Source organism: Larus michahellis, chromosome Z, assembly GCF_964199755.1.
Source record: "Larus michahellis chromosome Z, bLarMic1.1, whole genome shotgun sequence".
In the NCBI taxonomy this organism is placed as follows: Eukaryota; Metazoa; Chordata; class Aves; order Charadriiformes; family Laridae; genus Larus; species Larus michahellis.
In genome coordinates, this window is record NC_133930.1 from 37,072,918 (window position 1) to 37,092,501 (window position 19,584).

Here is a 19,584-nt window from a genome sequence, read left to right on the forward strand (position 1 = left end):
CGTGTCTCTACTAGGATGGAAGTTTCTGGAACGTGGGGGACAATGTTTTATTTTCTCTACTTCTTTTTTTTGAACAGGCCTAAATTGTGCATTAGAGGTTGGCTCAGAAGTGCCCAAGTTTCTTTGATTCAACATGGTAGGCCCACGTGATATTGGGACAGTGTTGTGTAATGATGGAAGTCTGCTCCAGAAAGTAAGATGGCTGCAAAAGTTCTGTTAATAGGCCAAAAAGGGGACTGTAGTTGGAGAAGCATGTTAGACTTATATGTCTACGTTGCTCATGATTTATGAGTCAGTGCTGTATTTGTTCTTCACAATATTATTTGGCGTATTAGTTATGCTGATGTCTGACGTATATTTAAAAAGCTTTCTGAAATACTTGAAAACTTTCAGGAATATACACACTGCCTGCCAGATCACCCTCCTAGCGTCATTTCCAAGAGCCTTTTTTCAAAAATGAAGGAGGTGGTCTAAACATTGGACAAGGCTAATGGATCTTGCATCTCAGATACTATTTTCAGTACAGATTTTTCTTTCTATTAATGCTATCTTCAAGTAAAACACTGAAATGAAAGGCTGAAATCTTACCCTCTGACCTTCTAAAAAAATTTTTAAAAAATTGAACGTCATGTATGTTTTGTCATAGCAACTTTATAATATTTAATAGTGTTAGAAAATTAATGAAAATTTCTAGGATATTAAGGTTTTAGCGTACTAATTTTGCTGGTATTCCTTTCTGCTGCATCAATATCTTCACTTTAGATGAGCAGACAAGCACTTTCCTGTAATTCCATGCTTGAGAAATGAAGTACTGCACACCATACTTATGTTATGGAGAATTCTAAGCACATGTTACTTGACTACAAACAGCTGGTGCAGTGGTAAAGCAAATGATGTCATTAATGAATTTAAATGGAGGAGTCTTGGGAAAATAATTGTGGATCTAACAATGTTAAGATAAATAATTGCTATTACTCAGAGTAATAAGCTGAAGCAGACTTCCACAAATAAATATGCGTTAGAGAAGTCTCTTCTTTCTATGTTTTGCAGGTAATGCAGAAGAAAACTTTTTTATATCTAAAGAATAGGTGTCCTCAGCTGTGGCAATCTCTGTAAATGAGGTCTGAGAACTTTAAATGAGTGATCTCCGCTTCAGAACTGAAAGGTTCATAACTGTGAAATAAAATACGAATATGTCATGGTTTTGGCTGGATTGGCCAGTCAGAACGACAGATGGCCCTCCCTCCCCCCCACCTCTCTCCTCAGAGGGGAGAGGAAGAGATAAGGAGACTTACGAGTTTAGAAAAAGAACTAAACTACTTTAATGAAAATAATAAATAAGAAAATAGTAAATAATAATAGAATTAAAAAAAATTAAAGAAAAAAGTATACAATATATACAAAACCGTATCCAGCTCCCAGGATGACGATCACGTCACCAGCAGACACAGGAAAGTCCCAGACTGGAGTCAGCGACGGACAGGAGCTGAATTCCAGAACGGGAGTCAGGAATGCTCGGATCGGGATCAAAGGCAGACGAACAGACAGGGTCCTCCCCAGACATCGGCCATTGAAGAAAAGACGAGTCAGAGCCCCCCTTGCCCCTTTGATCCCTCAGCTTTTACACTGAGCGTGGTGCAGATGGGATGGAATACCCTGTTGGTCAGTTTTGGGTCACCTGTCCCGTCCGCTCCACCCTGCGGGTGGGACCCCCCTACGCTTCCCCACTTCCGACCCTGTAAGGGGGCAAACAGTGAAGCTGGCTGACCTTGGTCATTATAGCAATAAGTATAAGCAAGAGCCTCTGTGCACACCGTTCCTTGGTACAGTCAGGTCTTATCACTCTGAGAGTGAACAGTGTCTGAACAATATGCCGTTAATTTCAGGCTTTAGTCAGTTAGAAGAGGCCCAGCTAAAAAGTAAAATTACAAATCAGAAAATTGGTTCTGTTTTACCTCAGACCAGGACAGAATAGAATACTTAACGTTGTCATCTTTATTTCTTTGTAGCTGCATGTAACTTGCTCTCACATATTTTTGTATCTTTGCAAGAACGACTCTTTGTTGTGGTTCAGCTAACTAAATAGAGGAAATTGCAGTCTAGCCATATTGAAAGAAAAATCTAACTGGTCTTTTAGACAACAGTCAATAAATTGAAGCAAATTCTAATAATGTGATTTTTTTTCATAATTGTTCAAAATTCACAAAAGTGATCTTTGAAATGGGAACCTTTTCCCCAAGCCAATTTCACTATGAAATCTCCCCTTAAGAAAGGGCTATGGCCTATATGAAGCTAATAGTTGAGTTTCTATATTTTTGATAAAACATTATGGAAGAACTGTAAAATTACAGTGTGGTTATAAAAGAGGCGGTTGTCTTTTTAGAGAGGTCAACCTTAAATGGACTGTGGGAGAGGAGAACATTTTGTCATAATTTTGGTGTTTAGTGGTGAAAAGAATTTATTTTTTTCTCTCCATATTTTTGCTAAATGGATCTCTTGACTTTAGACTAGTCATACTAAGTGCCTTTAAATGTTGTCAGTGCAGGCTTGTTTTGTTTTTCAGCTACAAAAACTAATTACTTCCAGTAGGAATTCCTTTTAGAAAAGCATGAAGTAATCTTTTATTCTGGAGACTTTTTTTCTTTACTTCTTAAAAAAAAATAATTTTGGTCCCAAACTGTTCACACCAAACTTTCCTATTGTGGCCTATGAATGAATTGGAAAACTAACTTCACTTAAATAAATTCTCCATAGCCCTTATGGATCTATATGGACTTCGAGGTTTGTCATTCCTTAAACAGTATTGCTCATGTTCTTAAAACAGACTTCCCAATTTTTGTTTTCAATTTATTTAACTGAAACTGAAGTATCTTTGTAGACTTCAAAAAAAGATATTTCACAGGACTTGTGTGTTGGCTTTTTTTTTTTTCAATATATCCTGCATTTTCATCATCTGACACCAAGGTAACAGCTTTTATTTTTAGAATTTTTTTGTATTTGCGTTTTGTCCTGCAAGGCAATGAAGTGTTACAATAAAAATACCAATATTTTCTAAATTTGAGTTTTCATATTAGTCTTATGATGTACAGAAACGGACTCAAAAAAACGGACAGGATGGTATCTCTTGAAATTATGGTGGGGAAAAGTCACTGTGATAAAACTTCTGATAGAAGGTCTCTTAGAATAATGTTTGCTTGTCTGTAAGAGGAGCAGTGCACATACTTACTCTTGCGTGAGGCGTCACAAAAATAGTGGAAAATGGCAGTGCATTCATCTTGTTCCCCCACAAATCATGTTAATTTTTTCCTGCCATTCAGAAGGCAAAGTATCCTTGGACTAACTGAATTCTGCTGTTTCTATTTTTTTTGATAGCTATCTGCTAATTTATAGTTTAGTGTCTATTTATATTTATAAAGCTATTGCATTAAAGAAGATAACCATGGCTTAATTAAGAGCTATTACTTTAAGGTCTCTTTTGAGAGATCCTGTTGCTTTAAATCTTTCTGAAATCAGAGAATAAATTCTTGAAGAGCTGAGTTGCAGTGCTTACTTGAAACCTTACTTCTCTTATCCTTGTGGAAAAGGAAGGGAACTGTTTTGAGAGACTCGGAACATTTTTAAAAACTTGCTAAATGTTGTGCTGACATATGAGCCTCGCGTGCCAAGTTTCTCAGCTGAATTGTCTGGTGACTCTGACTTTTGCCTGCCACATATTACACAGTTTCTGTGAAGTAAAACATAACCATGGCTAAGAGGAAAATAATAAAATCATAGATATGAGTGTATGCTCCTTAGCAACCAATTGCTACAGTTTTATTAATCCCCACTGCTAAAAATTTGGGAATGGAGTCTTTTCATTTGCTTTCTAACCTTCCAAAACTTAGTATTTAATTTTTTCAGGCCCTTTTAAATTTGTCTTCCCCCATTTGTTGAGGAAAGCTAAATTTTCACTTTAAAAAACATTTGAGGATAACGTGAGTGCAATTCCAGGAACTACAGCTGTGATTAAAAATACAAACTGTTGTCAGATTTTTGACGTTGTATGCTGTTATCGTTGCTGTTTTATTTCCTGCTCTGTGTGCTAAATGTGGGCAATGATTTTAATGTTGCATTGAGAGAGGATGATACTGAGCTGTGTGAACATGTAGCAGGTAATAAAAGGCTGGATCATTTAACAAAGGTTTTCATTTTTTTAAAAAAAACAAAACACATTTATATGATGCCAACTATTTTGCTATTTTTAGCAGCTTGTTCCAGTAATTTGGTTTCGCATATGTCAAGTGCAAACAGTACTTTCCAGATTACAAAATATTCTGGCTCAGGACTTTTCTTTCTTTTAAGGGGAGCAGGGAGAGGTTGGTTTATTTATTTCTTAATTTGTTTTTATAACTCTGTGAACAAGTCCAAGCATCTACGAGGCAAACTGAAACATCTTGGACTTCACAGTTTTATGATTAATCTAGTGCAAGTCAGTGCTGTTGCTGTAAGGGGCATGCTGCTGCTGCTTTTGTGCTGACACAGTGAATTGTTGGAGAACTGCTCTGGTTGAACACTAAACAGTCTCTGCCAGGTTAGCATTCAGTCAGAGCAGTTCCGTGCTGCAGTTCATTTACGTGGGTGCACAAACTCTAGTTCTGGACAAAAGCGAAGGTGGGAATGGGCAGTGGCAGTATGAGGAGGAAGGACCTTTTAGTGGAAGCAGCGATTTATATGACATTAAGTTGAAGCCATTACCCCTGCATTTCGTACTGACTTGCTTATCTGTAAAGGGCTTTATCACTAGTTTCGTGTTGTTTATGATAGCAAAAAGGCTAAACTGCTGCAAGTTCTGTAGCTGGAAGTGATGCAGAAGCTTCACAAGTAGCTATGGCTTTGGAGTAATTTTCTTCAGGAGACCTAGGCACTGAACACCTGAATTGAATAAGCCTTTTGTTGTTCCTGTTAACACAGCATATTTTTAGGCCTGAAAAGTCTGTCGTGTCAGTTGCTGTCCATGGCTTTCCCCTTTTCAGGGGAGCCAAGCACAACTGTGTCTTTTCCCAGGATCTCTGTTTATGGATTGCCCTACAAAAGCTGTTAGCCAAAGTGTTTAGAGAATGCCGAAATGATGTTGTGAAAAGCCTTGTGGTAGAACCTTGCAGAATAGAGGAGCCTTTTAAAGGGTGTGAGTACTCTTCTTTCAGGTTTGAAAGGATTTGAAAAGTTGTTGTTTCAGTTTTAGAAAATAGAAAATGGAGTTAATTGGGGTATACAAATTTTCATGAAATTATTACCCTTCCTCTTCCTACTTTCATTTCAGGCTACCGTACCTTGCAATGTAGTGGCTAGCGCCTAAATTGCATAATCTTATACTAAGATTTCTTAGTAAGCATGAGGATGAATAACTGATTTTTCCTTCAGCTGAGTACTCAGAATACTTTCGATAACAAGTTTTAGAACTCTTGCAAAGTGTTGCAAAGTACCTTTTCAATATAATTTCAGTAAAAAAGAACAGGATAAGAACAGGAGGAGAAACCAGGTTGCAAGGAACAGGATTATACTGTTTCCGTCAAACCACCTTTCTCTTAGCAGAGGCCAATGTTTCTGCATTTATCGGACTGGGACATTCTAAATACAATAAACTTTTCAGTTTTGGTGCACTTATTAATTGGTAATACCTATGGACCACCACTCCTTGGCAGCTATGGCAGTCTTGTTTTCAAAGATGGGAACCAGACTTCCATTCTTGGTTAGCTTTCTAGATGGGATCCCCAAGAATCTGGTGATGGAAGCATGGGGACCTAAAACAAGGTGGTCCCTAGCTCCCTGAAGGGGTATAACAGGATTCAGGTTTATTGCTTGGTAACTACTGTTTAAATATTTCTCACTGAACTTTTAAAAAGACAGGTAATTCATGAGATTGGGTGCTTGAAATTGTGATATTTGAGCATAGTCTGTCAGCTAGTTTTGCTCTTAATAGAAACTTGCGTTGCACCACTTTAAAATCATATGCTTAGTGAACATCGGTGGCGTTGGGAGAAGAACTTTTTCCAGATCTGGAATGTGCAGCTGAACAGTGATGTGTACTGCCTGATCAGCTGATGAAATGTGGGTTTGGATGTGTGATTTTTGTAAATGACTTCCAGATGTTACAGTTGCCAGCTGAATGTCTCAAGACTGCACTGTTAGGTCTAGATTATGAAACAAAATGGATGAAATGTGCAGAAGATAAACTAGTGAGCCTGTAGTTCTCTCAAAAAATAAAATGAAAAAAAGCAGCACAATTCCATAGTCAAATTACTCACTAAGAAATGACAGAAAAATATAGATGCTTTTAGTTAAGGGTACCTGCATTAATTTAAATCCCGTGAAGAGCTTGAATGGTCTAATAGCTAACACCAAGCAATTTTCTGTGTAGCTGCTGTTTTAGGAGCTTTGAGTTCTTCCTTATCTCACTTAAACTTCCTTGTGCTAAAATATGACTGACGGTGGTAGAACTGAAATCCAGTTACTTACAATACTGTCTTTTTGTCTTTTTGTGCAGCAGAAATCAAAGTTTGTTTTGTATTTTCCCTAGAATTTTCATGAAATCTCCATGTAGGAATTTTTTTATTTGCAAAAATTTCTTTAAAGGTTTTAAATCCTCATACTTGTGGAGGGACGGGGTTTAGCTTGAAAGCAGGGTGTTTAATTTCTCTCTCTTTATTTTCCCCAGGAAGTACTGACATAACCATGATAGAAGACAAAGGTCCACGAGTGGCTGACTACTTTGTGGTGGCAGGGCTCACTGATACAGATACTGCAACCCTCCTGGACCAAGAAATAAGTCGACATGAAACAAAGTCATCTGGTCCAAAGGCTCCAATTACTGACATTGCTGTGATAATTAAATCAGCTGGTGAAACTGTCCCAGAGGGATACACCTGTGTTGAAGCCACCCCTACAGCCCTTCAAGCCAACTTAAACTATGGAAGTCTAAAGAGTCCTGAACTTTTTCTTTGCTACAAGAGAGGCCGGGACAAACCACCTCTTACTGACATTGGGTGAGATTTCTGTAACAATTCAGTTCCTCCTTCAATAATGATCAAATACTACTCTTCATAGATGATGATGAAAACAGATGTGCGAAAACTTTTAAAAAGACATTGTCTTTGAATCTATGTTGCTTATTGTGTGTATCTGTGTAGTATTTTCTTTCTGAAATAAGCTGAAAAAAGCGTCAGTCTTCTACTGAACTTGTGTTTTTAAAATGAATGATAATGTTTTAACTTAAAAAGATATATAAATATATATATAGGGAGAGAGAGAGCAAATCAAGTATGAGGAATAAAGTTCTCTGCTGCAGTTTTATGAAAGGTGAGAGAATAGTAAAAATTAATTTATAGAAATGGTATAGTGCAAATCCAAAAATATAACATGCTTAATCTGAAAGTGATGACTTCAGAAGACAAAAAATTATCACTTAGTGGAATTCACTTTAATACTTAAAGTAGAAGATAACACTTAAAAACGGCAGGACACTGAAACAAAGATCTTAAAATTATCCACCTACCTAGAATCTTGTAGCCTGCCTTACTGTCAGATCAGAGTGTCAGTGGTGTTGCTTACGAGCTCTGACATGATTGGCTGCAAACACTGGATTATGTAGTCTCTTGGTAACTGTGATCATGCTTGTATTTCAAAAACCACACTTTTTGATGTCTGAGGCGTAAGTTACTGAAGAGTTACTAGTACTGTGTTTGAAAACCTTAGCTATATTGCATGCTTTAAGTTCAATGCTTAATAAATGCAGGGGGCAACCTGAGAGGAAGTAACTACTTTTGTTACTTTTAGGATACCGAGTTTAGTGTAAGTGTTCAGGACCAAGATCACAAAATCCCCCAAGATCTTGAGGTGGTGAATATTATAGTCTGTGCCACTAGCATGTTGAGGTAATGCTCAATCTGTAATAACTCATGGAGCACTATAAATTGCTCTATATGGCACTTCTGCTACTCTGCTTCGGATAAGGACATTGCAGAATTACTGAGGATGTAATGAGAAAGAGAAGATGGAATATGGGTGGGGGAACTGTTATAATAATGTCAAAATAAGGAATGTGTGTGGATTTCTTTGTTTAGTTATTAAATAAATAGTAAAGTAAAAACCATGCATCTATATGTAAGCTGTAATAAGCTTAGTTAATTTCATTTTTAAGTTGAAGCACATCAGGCAAAATGCCTACATACCCTGCTTTTGACCTGCATTTTGAGTGCCAACTGACAAGTAGTTCCAGTCAGGAAGAAACTCATAGTGAAATCTTAGTAATGAAATTAGTTACATGGCAAGGTCTCTGCTCTAAGGATTATAGTTCAAGTTGTGTAATTAACCTGGTGCGTTCTAATTTTGGTTCATCTCAATCATCTAAACTATGTTTAAATAATCTTCAGTGAAACTGTGATTTTTAAAATAGTGTTTTCCCATGTGGGTGACTGACACTATAGGATGAGATAACTGTTACAATGGGATTTGACTGTGTAGAATTGCAGTGTGAAGTTACTTCTTTGAATGATATGTCAAACTTCAGTAAGTTTTAGCAGAAGCAAGATTTTCTAGAGGGAGTGATTCTTCAAAGGGATTCCTAAACCATCAGTCTTCAGTGTGTGCCTTTATGGAGTCGACTCTGCTAGCACATGTTTGTTTTCATGTTTTCCACAACTTTAGGAACTCAAATCCTTGGGTAGATTTCATGGGGAGTACCTGATAAGGAGAATAGGCAAATAGCTGGCTAAGGGCTTCCCTAAGAGAGACACTTTTAAAACTATTGTTGGAAAACTGGCATTTGGCAAGTAGTATTTATTCTATATTTTGTTTTACACAGATCCAGTTAGGGTGTCACACCTAACAAATCATGGCAGGCTTTTCTCTCTGAGCGATGATGCATATGAATGTTTTCCCCCTGCTGTTCCTGCTGTTTTGCAAGTATGTGCAAGAGATGGTTAGAGCAAGTTTGGGTTTTTTTGTTTTTGTTTTTGTTTTTTTTTCTGTGAATTTCAGCATGTTCAAATGAAAGTGGAGTTTGGGCAAGAGATGTATGGACAGTCTGAAGGTTAATTTATGCTCTTCTCTTTTAATTAAAGAACCAAGTGTGAAAGAATGTTTTATCTTTGAGCCTTAAATATTTCTTAAGTCAGCTGACGTGGGGAGTGGACTTAGTAGGTAAAGGAAGGGTGTATCCCTTGAAAGGTCAAATCCGTACTCTTGTGTCAAGGTTGTAATATACATATATATATATGTGTGTGTGTATATAAAACTGAGTTTTCTTTTAGTCTGAGCATTTGGATGATTCTTGGTAAATGCCTGTGTGTGTGTATTTCTTTCAGGGCTATTTTTAGGGAAACAAATAAATGGTGTTGGAAGGAAGGGGGGAGATGGGGGTACGCTCTACTGATTCTCTGCCATTGTCCTTGTGTTCTGTATTTCTGTGCCCTCCATCCAGTTCCTCCCTGTTATTCCACTGGTTCTTAAGTTGAAGTGTCTGTAACATGCTAGCGTGACTTCCTGTGTCAGGTGCTTACTTCCATATAGTTAGGCCATGTGCCGTGCCTCTGGATGTTGCGTTTGCTGTGGCTGTTTTTACTTGGAAGAATAAAGGTTTGATCCTAAGACAAGAGATCTCTAAGGTCCTTTTCCTACATACAGCTCTAAAATTTAGTATCTTAAGCTTATACGTGTATAAATGATTCAGGTACTAGTTATTCTGTTGCTTTTCTAACCGATATTTTTGCTAATGTTCCAGAAATGGACAAGAACTATGATTTGAGATTTGTTTCAGTTTAGGTGCACTGAGACTTTGAAACAAGATCTCACCTCTCTTTGTTTTACACTTGAATTAAGGATATGGGACAGCTCCAGCACTTGCTTCTTAAATGGAAGAAAACCTGACAAAAAATGCTTTTTAAGTGTAAGTGGTTTTGCAGTTTGTAACACTTACTGTGGAAAGGACCAAAGAAAGAATATCAGACTTCTTGTGTGAAGCAGGAGTTCAGAGTAATGCAAAAGTTAGCTAACTTGGATTGTATAAGTAAAGAAATACTGATTTATTTATTTTTAAACTAGTATGGGAAACTTTAGTTTGATTAGTGATTCTGTGCCAAGGACCCATCTTGTTCTGCATACCTGGTTTCTGAAAATACCTGCAGGAGTATTGATAGAACAAATATTTTTCTTTACTAGAGATGTCTTTCAGAAATGAAAGTGAGCTCAAATTTCCAGAAGCATAGTAGAAACTGGAAGGTGTTATCAACAGCCAGCATCTTCCATAGTTCCTTAAATCCCACTAGTGTGACAACTGCAGTTGGGTGTTTGGAATAGTATAGGATAATAATGATGAAACTAATCACTTGTATGTTTAGACAAATAATAATAGTGGTGGCAGTAGAAATAAAAGATACATCAGTCTTTTCCCTCTGTCTGACCCAACGCTTCTCCTCTGACCCTCTTACTGCTTAGTATATTTAAATTCCTTTACTATTCAGTACTGGCATACTGCCTTCTCTTAAATGAGATAGGAAGAATTGTTATAAAGAGTTATTTTGCATAACAATTGTGAGGGGCAGTAATGTTATTGGACCTAGAGGAGGAGTCAAGCTGGAGAGCAGCCTTACACAGTGCAATTTGCAACAGTCCACCTATTTGGAAATGGTTTTCCAGAAGCAGTTTTCTGTGGTTTAAGGTTTATAACTGAGCAGCTGCAAGAAGGTAGTATTTATCTTTTCTAAGGTCTGTTACCTGATGTATAGAAGTGTACCTTTAAATTGGTAAAACCGGTCATGAGAGAACTTCCATGTACAATGTGAAACAGCCTTATGAAGAGAGAACAAGATTTTTTTGGTCTTTCTTACAAAGAAAGGGCATAACCTCTAGAGGAAACTGCAGGTTACAGTTTGCTTGACATGAAACTTTAAGTTGATAGAATAATGTAGCAAAGAAGGTGTACTTAGGATCAAGGCCAACGTATAAGCTCATGGAATCAGGAAACGAGTCTTATCCTGATGTATTGGGTTTGTGTGGCCAAGGTTTTGGTAGCAGGGAGGGCTACAGGGATGGATTCTATGAGGAAGTTGCAAGAAGCTTCTCCCATGTCTGACCCAGCCAATGCCAGCCGGCTCCAGGACAGACCTGCTGCTGGCCAAAGCTGAGCCATTCAGTGATGATGGTAGCACCTCCGTGATATCATATTTAAGAAGGAGGGAAAAAAACCTGCACAATCACAGCTGGAGGGAGGACTGAGAATATGTGGCAACCCTACACATGCACACCAAGGTCAGTGAAGAAAGAGTGGGAAGAGGTGCTCCGGGCACAAGAACAGAGATTCCCTTGTAGCCCATGGTGAAGCAGGCTGTCCGCCTGCAGCCCATGGAGGTCAGTGGTGGAGCAAGTGGATGCCCAAAGGAGGCTGTGACCCCATGGGAAGCCTGCAGTGGAGCAGGCTCCTGGCGCGACCTATGGACCTGCGGAGAGAGGAGCCCACGCTGGAGCAGGTTTGCTGGCAGGACTTGTGACCCTGTTGGGGACCCCTGCTGGAGCAGTCTGTTCCTGAAAGACTACACCCCGTGGGCAGGATGCACACTGGAGCAGTTTGTGGAGGACTGGCTCATGAGAGGGACCCCATGCTGGACCAGGAAGAGCGTGAGTCCTTCTCCCCCTGAGGAGGAAGGAGCAGCAGAGACAACATGTGGTGAACTGACCACAACCTCCATTCTCTGTCCTCCTGCTCTGCTCAGGGGAAGGTCATAGAGAAAATCAGGAGTGAAGTTGAGCCTAGGAAGAAGGGATGGGTGTGGGGGAAGGTGTTTTCAAGATTTGGCTTTATTTCTCATTATCCTGTTCTGATTTGATTGGTAATAAATTAATTTTCCCCACATCAAGTGACCTCCCTGTCCTTATCTCAACCCACAAGCCTTTTGTTCTGTTTTCTCTCCCCTGTCCAGCTGAGGAGGGGAGTGATAGCGCAGCTTTCATGGGCACCTGGTCAGCCCACCACATCTGATCAGTGCTAATTAATTGAAGGCAGATACTGGGAAGTTGAAACAAGTAGGAGTAAAGTTACTCTCTCAGGGAGGACTTTATGTATCCAAGGTGTCACGTTAAATATTTCATCCATCACTTCTGAATGGTTTTTGTCTGAATCCGTAAAATCGTTGTTTAATTTGAGTGATCCATGGGTGGTGGTTTTCTTCTGTTTGTTTTCTTAAATTCAATACTATGCACGTGGTCAGGAAATGGTGTGGGTTTAATAATAGTTCTGCTGGTATATATGTAGGGGTGAAAGTTGCTTTCATTTTCTTTTTTGCTTTTGATGGGAAGTGACCCCGCTGTTACAGTCTGGAACACCAGTCAGCCCCTTACCTTTTAGAAATATTTAAAGAACTGAGAAATTCTTCAGTCTTTAGGCATCTTTCTGAGAATACTTGTAAACCTATTAAATTGAACTGCTGGAATTGTCTGATTAATACGGTTTTGCTTCTCAAAAGCTGACAGCTGACAAATGTTTCTAGAATAACTTTAAATTGTTTGATTTTATCTAAAATATACAAAATTGAAATAAAACTGAACTGAAACTTCCATTGGAAACTGCTCTGTTAATATTCTCTTCTGATTAACATAAGGCAGTGATGTGAAGAGTTCATATAAACTCTTTATGCACAGTGAAGGTGGCTTGAGAGCTGCTGCCAGTTGTAGTTGTTGGGTTTGTTTGTGTTTTGTGGTGGTTTTTTTTTGTTTGGTTGGTTTTTTTAGCTTTATGAAGTAGGTAACCCAATAAAAAATAGCAAAATGCATGTTTGTGGAGAAGATTATTTAGTTCGGAAGTAATTTGAATAACACATACTTTCTCTATACGTATCTTGAACCAGTAGGTAGTATGTTAAAACTGATGTTGCAACTTGGCAATCTAGTACTGGCATTAGGCTGGTTTTGAACCTGAGATTACACATGGTTTGAAACGTAGCAGAAGGGTGATGGTCAGACTATTTACAACTGAAACCATTATTGAAGGCAAGAATATTGTTCTTCATGAACTAGTTGAATAAATTTATATGGCAGCCTGGTAGCTACATCAATACACTCCCAACTCATGTGACTTCTTTGCTTTATTGAAGTATTCTAGGACTGTAGTTCATGTATATTCTCCATACTATGACAAGATATGTGTTTGTTCTGTGGATTCAGAATAAACACTAATATTTGTGTTTTCCAGTTTAAAGATGGGACAGTAATATTTAAGTAATTTGTGAAGTTTAATGCTATGTATTCTATTTTTTTTTTCAAAGTTCTGAGAATTGTTGGATCTGGAAAAAGACTGGTTTTTTTTTTAGCTTATACACATGACTTTTTGAAGTTTTCAAATACATACCTACTACTAGTCTTATCAAACATTTAACCAAGGATATTTTGGGACAGTAAAAGATGCATTGCCTGGTTATTTTTTATTTTCAAGTAAAGTTGTGATGGAGTACATGTGGGAAGGTACAGGTCACAAAATACAAGGTTTTAATATGTTATCTTTATCCTAAATCTTGCCACGTATCACAAGGATGAAAACTCATTTGAAGGTGGCAAGTACTCTGTACATACTGCAGAGAATCAAGCAAATGGACCGATTGCTTATTTGGGTGTGGAGTGGGAGATAAAGCTTGCCCTTTAGCATCTGTGCATTAAAAATATGCAGTGATGTATGGTTTGACTTCCATATTTCTTCTCATGGTCACTTCCTAATAGCTTTATGCTTGGGAAAGATTTGAGTGTAAAGTTTTAGCTTATTTAACTGCTGGGATGGTGATCTAAACTAGTGATCTGGCTGAAAAATCAGATGCTGTGTGAATGTTGCTGTATGGCCATGTAAGCTATATTCTGCTTTCTAGAAGTACAGTCAAATGTAGTTATTATTTCTTCCTTTTCTGTGAAATGGAGTATTATTTTGTCTTCCCCTCTCCCCCTTCTTTAAGGAATGTTATTCAAACTATGAATGTAAATCATTACTGGGTTTGGGCCTTTTTTTCTGTAAAAATTTATCTAGGAAACAGACTTCTGTTTCCTCTTGATCTTTTCCAACAACATTATTTAAAAAAAAAAAAAAAAGCAAGCTTGAAATGACTTTCCAGACATTTCAGTGATGGAAATAATTTCTAAGAAATTGTCAGGTATCATGTGTGCAAACAATTTAGTTTCCTTTATGTTTATTTTTCATTGATAGTGCAGCATTCCTAGTAATTCTATAAGTAAATCCTTTTCAGTCTGGCTTGACTTTGTTTTTCCATAACTATGATTTGTTCCCACAGAGACCTCTTACAATATTTAAATATTTCAGAACGGTTTCTTTGCCTCAAATTGTGCATGACAAAAGACAGTATATAAAATGCAGACTAGAACATTGCAATGATGACATAGGGTGCTAATGGATGGACAATTTCAGTGAATTTTTCCGAGTAACTTCATATATATTTGATTGCACATAATATTTTGTTTTCTTCCTGTCTGCAGAGTTCTATATGAAGGGAAGGAACGCATCATTTCAGGCTGCGAGGTGATTCAAGCTACTCCTTATGGTCGTTGTGCTAATGTTAACAACAGTTCAGCTTCTTCTCAACGTATCTTTATCACATATCGAAGGGCTCCTCCAATACGACCTCAGAATTCATTGGCAGTAACGGATATCTGTGTTATTGTTACCAGCAAAGGAGAAACCCCTCCTCATACATTCTGCAAAGTTGATAAGAATTTAAATTGTGGGATGGTGAGTATTTAAAAGCTTGAGTCTTTTTGTTTTTTAAATACAAAAAGCAAACCCTCCTTAGCACTCTCACAGTTGTGTTCTGTCACTCTGTCATAATTCTTTCATTCTATATACTGTGTGTGACACTTACAGTTTTGTAGGTTTTGTTGCTCTGATTTCCTTCAGTGTTAGGAATTACTTCTTCATACTGATTACTCACTACTTCAGCTTGTATGTTCTTGTCTAGGTGCTATTTTTTTTTATATATTTTCTTAATCATTATACCCACCACCCCCCTTTGGTGATGCTGACACTGGGGATGAATCACAAGAACTTTTTCTTAGTTATTAATAATGCCTATGTTACTAAGACATGTAAGAATGTTAATTATGGCTTACAGTTTCTTGATGTACTCTTTCTTCATTCTGGTTTGCTTTTATTTAGTCTGTTTTGCATTTAGTTAACTGAGGCCGGAATAAGTGATATTTTTTTCAAATGTTAGGGTGTATTTAGACAAACTGCAAAAACACTATGTAAATAACCACTTTATGGAAGTAAAATAAAAACTTCAAGGGGTGATTTTTAGAATTTTGCTTCCACTGATAAAGTTCCTATTAAGAGTCTCCTTTTAAATAACCAGGAAAATTTGAAGCTGCAAATGATCTGCTTCACTTTTCCCTGTTCTTCTGTTGGAGTAAGTCAGAGTGTGGTGGTGTAATTAATTTATGTAAATCCTGTAAGGTCTGAAAACCCTGGGAAGGGTGAATTCTTAATTTCATCATTCACGTGCACTCAGCAGCCAACTGGTCATTTTATTTTTGTAATGCCTTTTATTTAAATGTCTGCTTTGTTTGTAAGTGGGAGTATATTCAAATGCTTGTACTTGATTCTTCTGCTACCTGTTGTCGTCTTTGCTGGTTCTAAGATGAAACTTGTGTTTTTCAGTGGGGTTCCAGTGTGTACCTTTGTTACAAGAAGTCTGTGCCAGCTTCTAACTCTTTAGCCTATAAAGCTGGTAAGTAATTTTAGAAGCAGACTGTCTAAACTTGCTAACAGAAGGATTTGCGTGCCTTGTTGAAATCAAATAATAATTTTAAAAGCTTAAGTGCTGTCTGTCAGAATTCTGTTCCTAGAGGGCGTCAGCTGAAATGAACTCCTATAATGCCTTCTTTGCTCGCATCACTTTTTCCCAGGAGAAAAAAAAAAAAAGCCTTAATAGGAATAGCATTGTTCGGTATTAATTATTTCTAATTATGACAGGTTTGATAGCTTAGGAGCTTTAGTGGAAAGCTTAGCAAGCATTTCAGATGTAACAAAAGACTTCATATTTCTTATGTCGGTGATGATGGAGAGGGAGTAATTAAAAATTCCATTCAACCTCCCTCATATTTAGTTTTATGTCTCACAGCTAATGCAACATCTTCCATTTAATTTGAAACTTAGATGTGTTTCTTCCCTTCAGTTCCACAACCATTCATTTGTTTCTTATTTGAGAAGAGTGAAAAATATTCTGAACAATAAACGACAAAAAGTCCTTTATTTTAAGTCTGGCTTTTATAAGTTTTTTAATGCATTGCTACAGATCATTTTTTTTTCCTGAAGAAGTCCAAAAAAACTTTCAAAAGAGTTTCTACTTAGCACTAAGTGCACCAAATTCCTTTGAAAGGATTAAACTACCAAGAAGTGGAAAGCATAGATTATGAAGTCATTGTACCATAAAATAAACTAGATGAACAGCAATAGTCAAGCAATGTTTGTGTACCTATTTTCTACCAGTAAGAGTTAGATATATTTCTGAAAACTGAATAAATGATTTGTTTCCATTGAACATATTGGCTGATCAGCAGAAAATGTGGACAGTCAACGAGTTCATCCTATTTTCAGTGGAGGTATTGCTGCTGTTTTTACAGTAGATAAATTATCACTTTCTTCATAGGAATTTCTTTGTAATAAAATCCATTCCAATGGTACATTTAAATAGCACAGATAATTCCCAACTGGTTTCAAGTAAAAATCCTCACTAATTAGTTTTTCCTATGTCCTGGTTTTTGAGCAGTTACCAGGAGGAAGTGCTTCAGTATTCATACATAATTTTTAAGTGATTGTTACTTGGATGACTTAGTCTTACTGTCAAATGAGAGACTTTCTTCTTGTGCAGATGTAGTCTTCAGTTATAAAGTCCAGATAACCAACAAACTTTGCTGTATATTTTGAAAAATATATTGCTTACATTATGTAGGGCTTGCAGAGCAAATGTGCTTACTTTTCCTTCTCCCGTTCTGAAGGCTTAATTTTCAGATATCCTCAAGAGAATTATGAGTCATTCCCCCTGTCGGAATCTGTACCTCTCTTCTGCCTTCCTATGGGAGCTACTATTGAGTGCTGGGACCCTCAAACCAAATATCCACTACCGGTGTTCTCAACATTTGTACTGACCTGCTCTTCTGCAGAAAAGGTATGGCTCTACACTGTGACTAGTTTTTGCTTTTAGTTCGAATGGCTGCTGTGGAGATAAATAGGCATTGTTTCTTCTGTATTTGAGAAATAATACAAAATAAATTCTTAAGTACTTCCCTTTTAAAATTGCATTTCTTAAGCCTTCATGTAAGACAGAGTTAAACCAAAACAGGAAATAGCTGGAAGAATATGTGCTGTTTAGTCCCATGTAAGCTGAACTATATATTTAACAAAACCAAAATTTGCAGCACGGGGATTTCTCTGCTCTTTCAAGTAAGAAGTGCCTGGGAATGGAAATGTAGCCTATGTGTTAAAGAGATGTTCACTTACCACATGTGTTAGCAGTGTTTAAGTTGTTATGGTTTTCCTATGGTTACCTTAAAAGCTGTTTCTGTGTAAATTTGTGTAATTGGGCTCTGTGGCTATCTATGTGCATGAATATGAAAATAGTTACCAGAAAACACCAGGGCGTGGAGAGGAAAAGTATGTGCTGAGAGGCACACAGAGTGCAAAGGGCTCTGAAGAACTGATGAGCTCCTGAGACCAGCGATCTTGTTGAATTTGCATGCAGTGATAGATTAAGGACACCAGCCATCTGCTGAATCTGTATAAGCCCACCAGCACACGCAGGCACCAAAAGTGTGTTGTGTCACTCGGCCCACATGTGAGAAGGCAGTGCCTGCTATACACAGGCAGAGACCACAGGATTACAGGAACACCTGATGAAGCAAGGGAGCCCTTGTTTGGGGTTGATTGCCCAGCTATTGCTTCAGCTTGCCAACTCTGTGTGTGTGAACTGCATGAGGGAGTTAGTGACTGTAATGTGATTAGCTCTCTGTGACTAATAAACATCAGTTTGGCTCTATTAGTGATAACAGCTCAACTTCCACACTGCCTCATTCCCCTATCAGGGGAATTTATGTACTTCTCCATTTCCAAACAACAACAAAAAAATCATCCTGGAATATATTAATACTTGTTTTTCAAGGGGGAATGCAGTATCTGCCATATTTTTCTCAGAGAGGTGTATACTATGCTATCCATCTTCCCCTGTTCTCCCTTTGCTAAGCTTGCCAGAATAATTCTGTTAATGAAACTGACAAATAGGGAAGGAATGTTAGAAAAGGTAGGTAACTGTTTAGCTTGATAAAATGAGTGAAGTCAAAGCTAAAATAACTTTATTATTTAGCATGGTAACGATGGGGGAATTTACTGAACACAAGCATTTCATGAGGATTTCGGGGTTTTTTGACCATAACGGTTAGTGGGTAGGGTTTTGTCACAGCATGCAGTTTGGTTCCTTCCCTTTCAGTTTACTGAGTGTGAATAGTTATTTGGGGAAAGTGAAATGAAAAAGAGGAAGAGAGGCACAAGAATCCAAAGAATTTTGTTTATAAGGATACTTTATAAAGGCAAATTAATTTCACAAGCTACTAGCAAAAGTGCTATTGTGTGTGTGCAACCACCAAAGACTTAAGGATGCTTCAAAAATTTTAACACAATCTCCTGTTAAATACTGGATGTGCTCATCTGTTTTTCTTCGTCTTTTAGGTTTACGGTGCTGCTATTCAGTTTTATGAGCCTTATCCCCGGGAGTTGCTAACAGAAAAACAACAATTGCAGCTGGGTCTCCTGACAGCTGTAGAGAGAAAAGTGGTTACTTCCAAGTCCATCAATTCCAACAAATGCATCTGCCTTCTCTCACACTGGCCTTTCTTTGAAGCATTTCGAAAATTTCTCATGTTCATTTACAAACTCTCTGTCTCTGGGCCTCATCCTCTTCCCATTGAGAAGTACGTAAAACATTTTTCAAGTTAACGTAGGAGGGTAGTTATATCAGCTCAAGAAGTCATGTGATTTATATGTATCTCGCACTTAATTAGTTGGTATATTTGCTCCATCCTCTTGCTCGCACTGTGTAGCTTATATTGTACTGATAGAAGTTATTGCTGCTTCTGTTTAATAGTAATGACTCCTGCAGTGTCAGGAAAGTGAACTGAATTTTACTGTGGCTTCTCTGTTAGAATATGTCAAGCCTGTTTGCCTTTCTCTTAACTATATCAAACACAGAAAATGGTTGAGCTAGAAGATACGTGCTAACATTTGCATGGATTTTAGGTAAATAAATGTGAGTTTAGGGACTCTGTGCATTAGCAATTAATATCTGTGCCTGTTTCCAAGCACTGCAACTAATGCAGATTCATGTGTGTGTATAAACTCTGTAGAGGATGGTTTTCATGGTCCTGAAAGTTTTCTGAAATACGATGTTACCTTCAAAACTGTATTAGACACCTGGCAGTGAAGCATATAGTTTCTCTTAGCTAAGCCTCATTAGAAACTCTGTAGAATGGGGTTAGGCTGCCTGGGATTTTAAATGGCTTGCCTAAATGCCA

At 37.7% G+C, this 19,584-nt stretch overlaps 1 protein-coding gene across 3 annotated transcripts in view; it reads left to right on the plus strand.

The window, feature by feature from the left end:
- The window catches only part of DENND4C (DENN domain containing 4C), a 75,225-nt gene that overhangs the window by 16,928 nt on the left and 38,713 nt on the right, over positions 1–19,584 (plus strand). For all 3 annotated transcript variants that reach the window (XR_012584851.1, XM_074569230.1, XM_074569232.1), the window contains 5 exons: positions 6,695–7,022; positions 14,503–14,755; positions 15,680–15,749; positions 17,020–17,189; positions 18,743–18,984. Coding sequence is in view for 2 of the 3 variants with exons in the window: in XM_074569230.1 (XP_074425331.1) it covers positions 6,712–7,022; positions 14,503–14,755; positions 15,680–15,749; positions 17,020–17,189; positions 18,743–18,984 (1,046 nt within the window). In the remaining variant the exon portion in view is untranslated. The remainder of the gene's footprint in view (positions 1–6,694; positions 7,023–14,502; positions 14,756–15,679; positions 15,750–17,019; positions 17,190–18,742; positions 18,985–19,584) is intronic.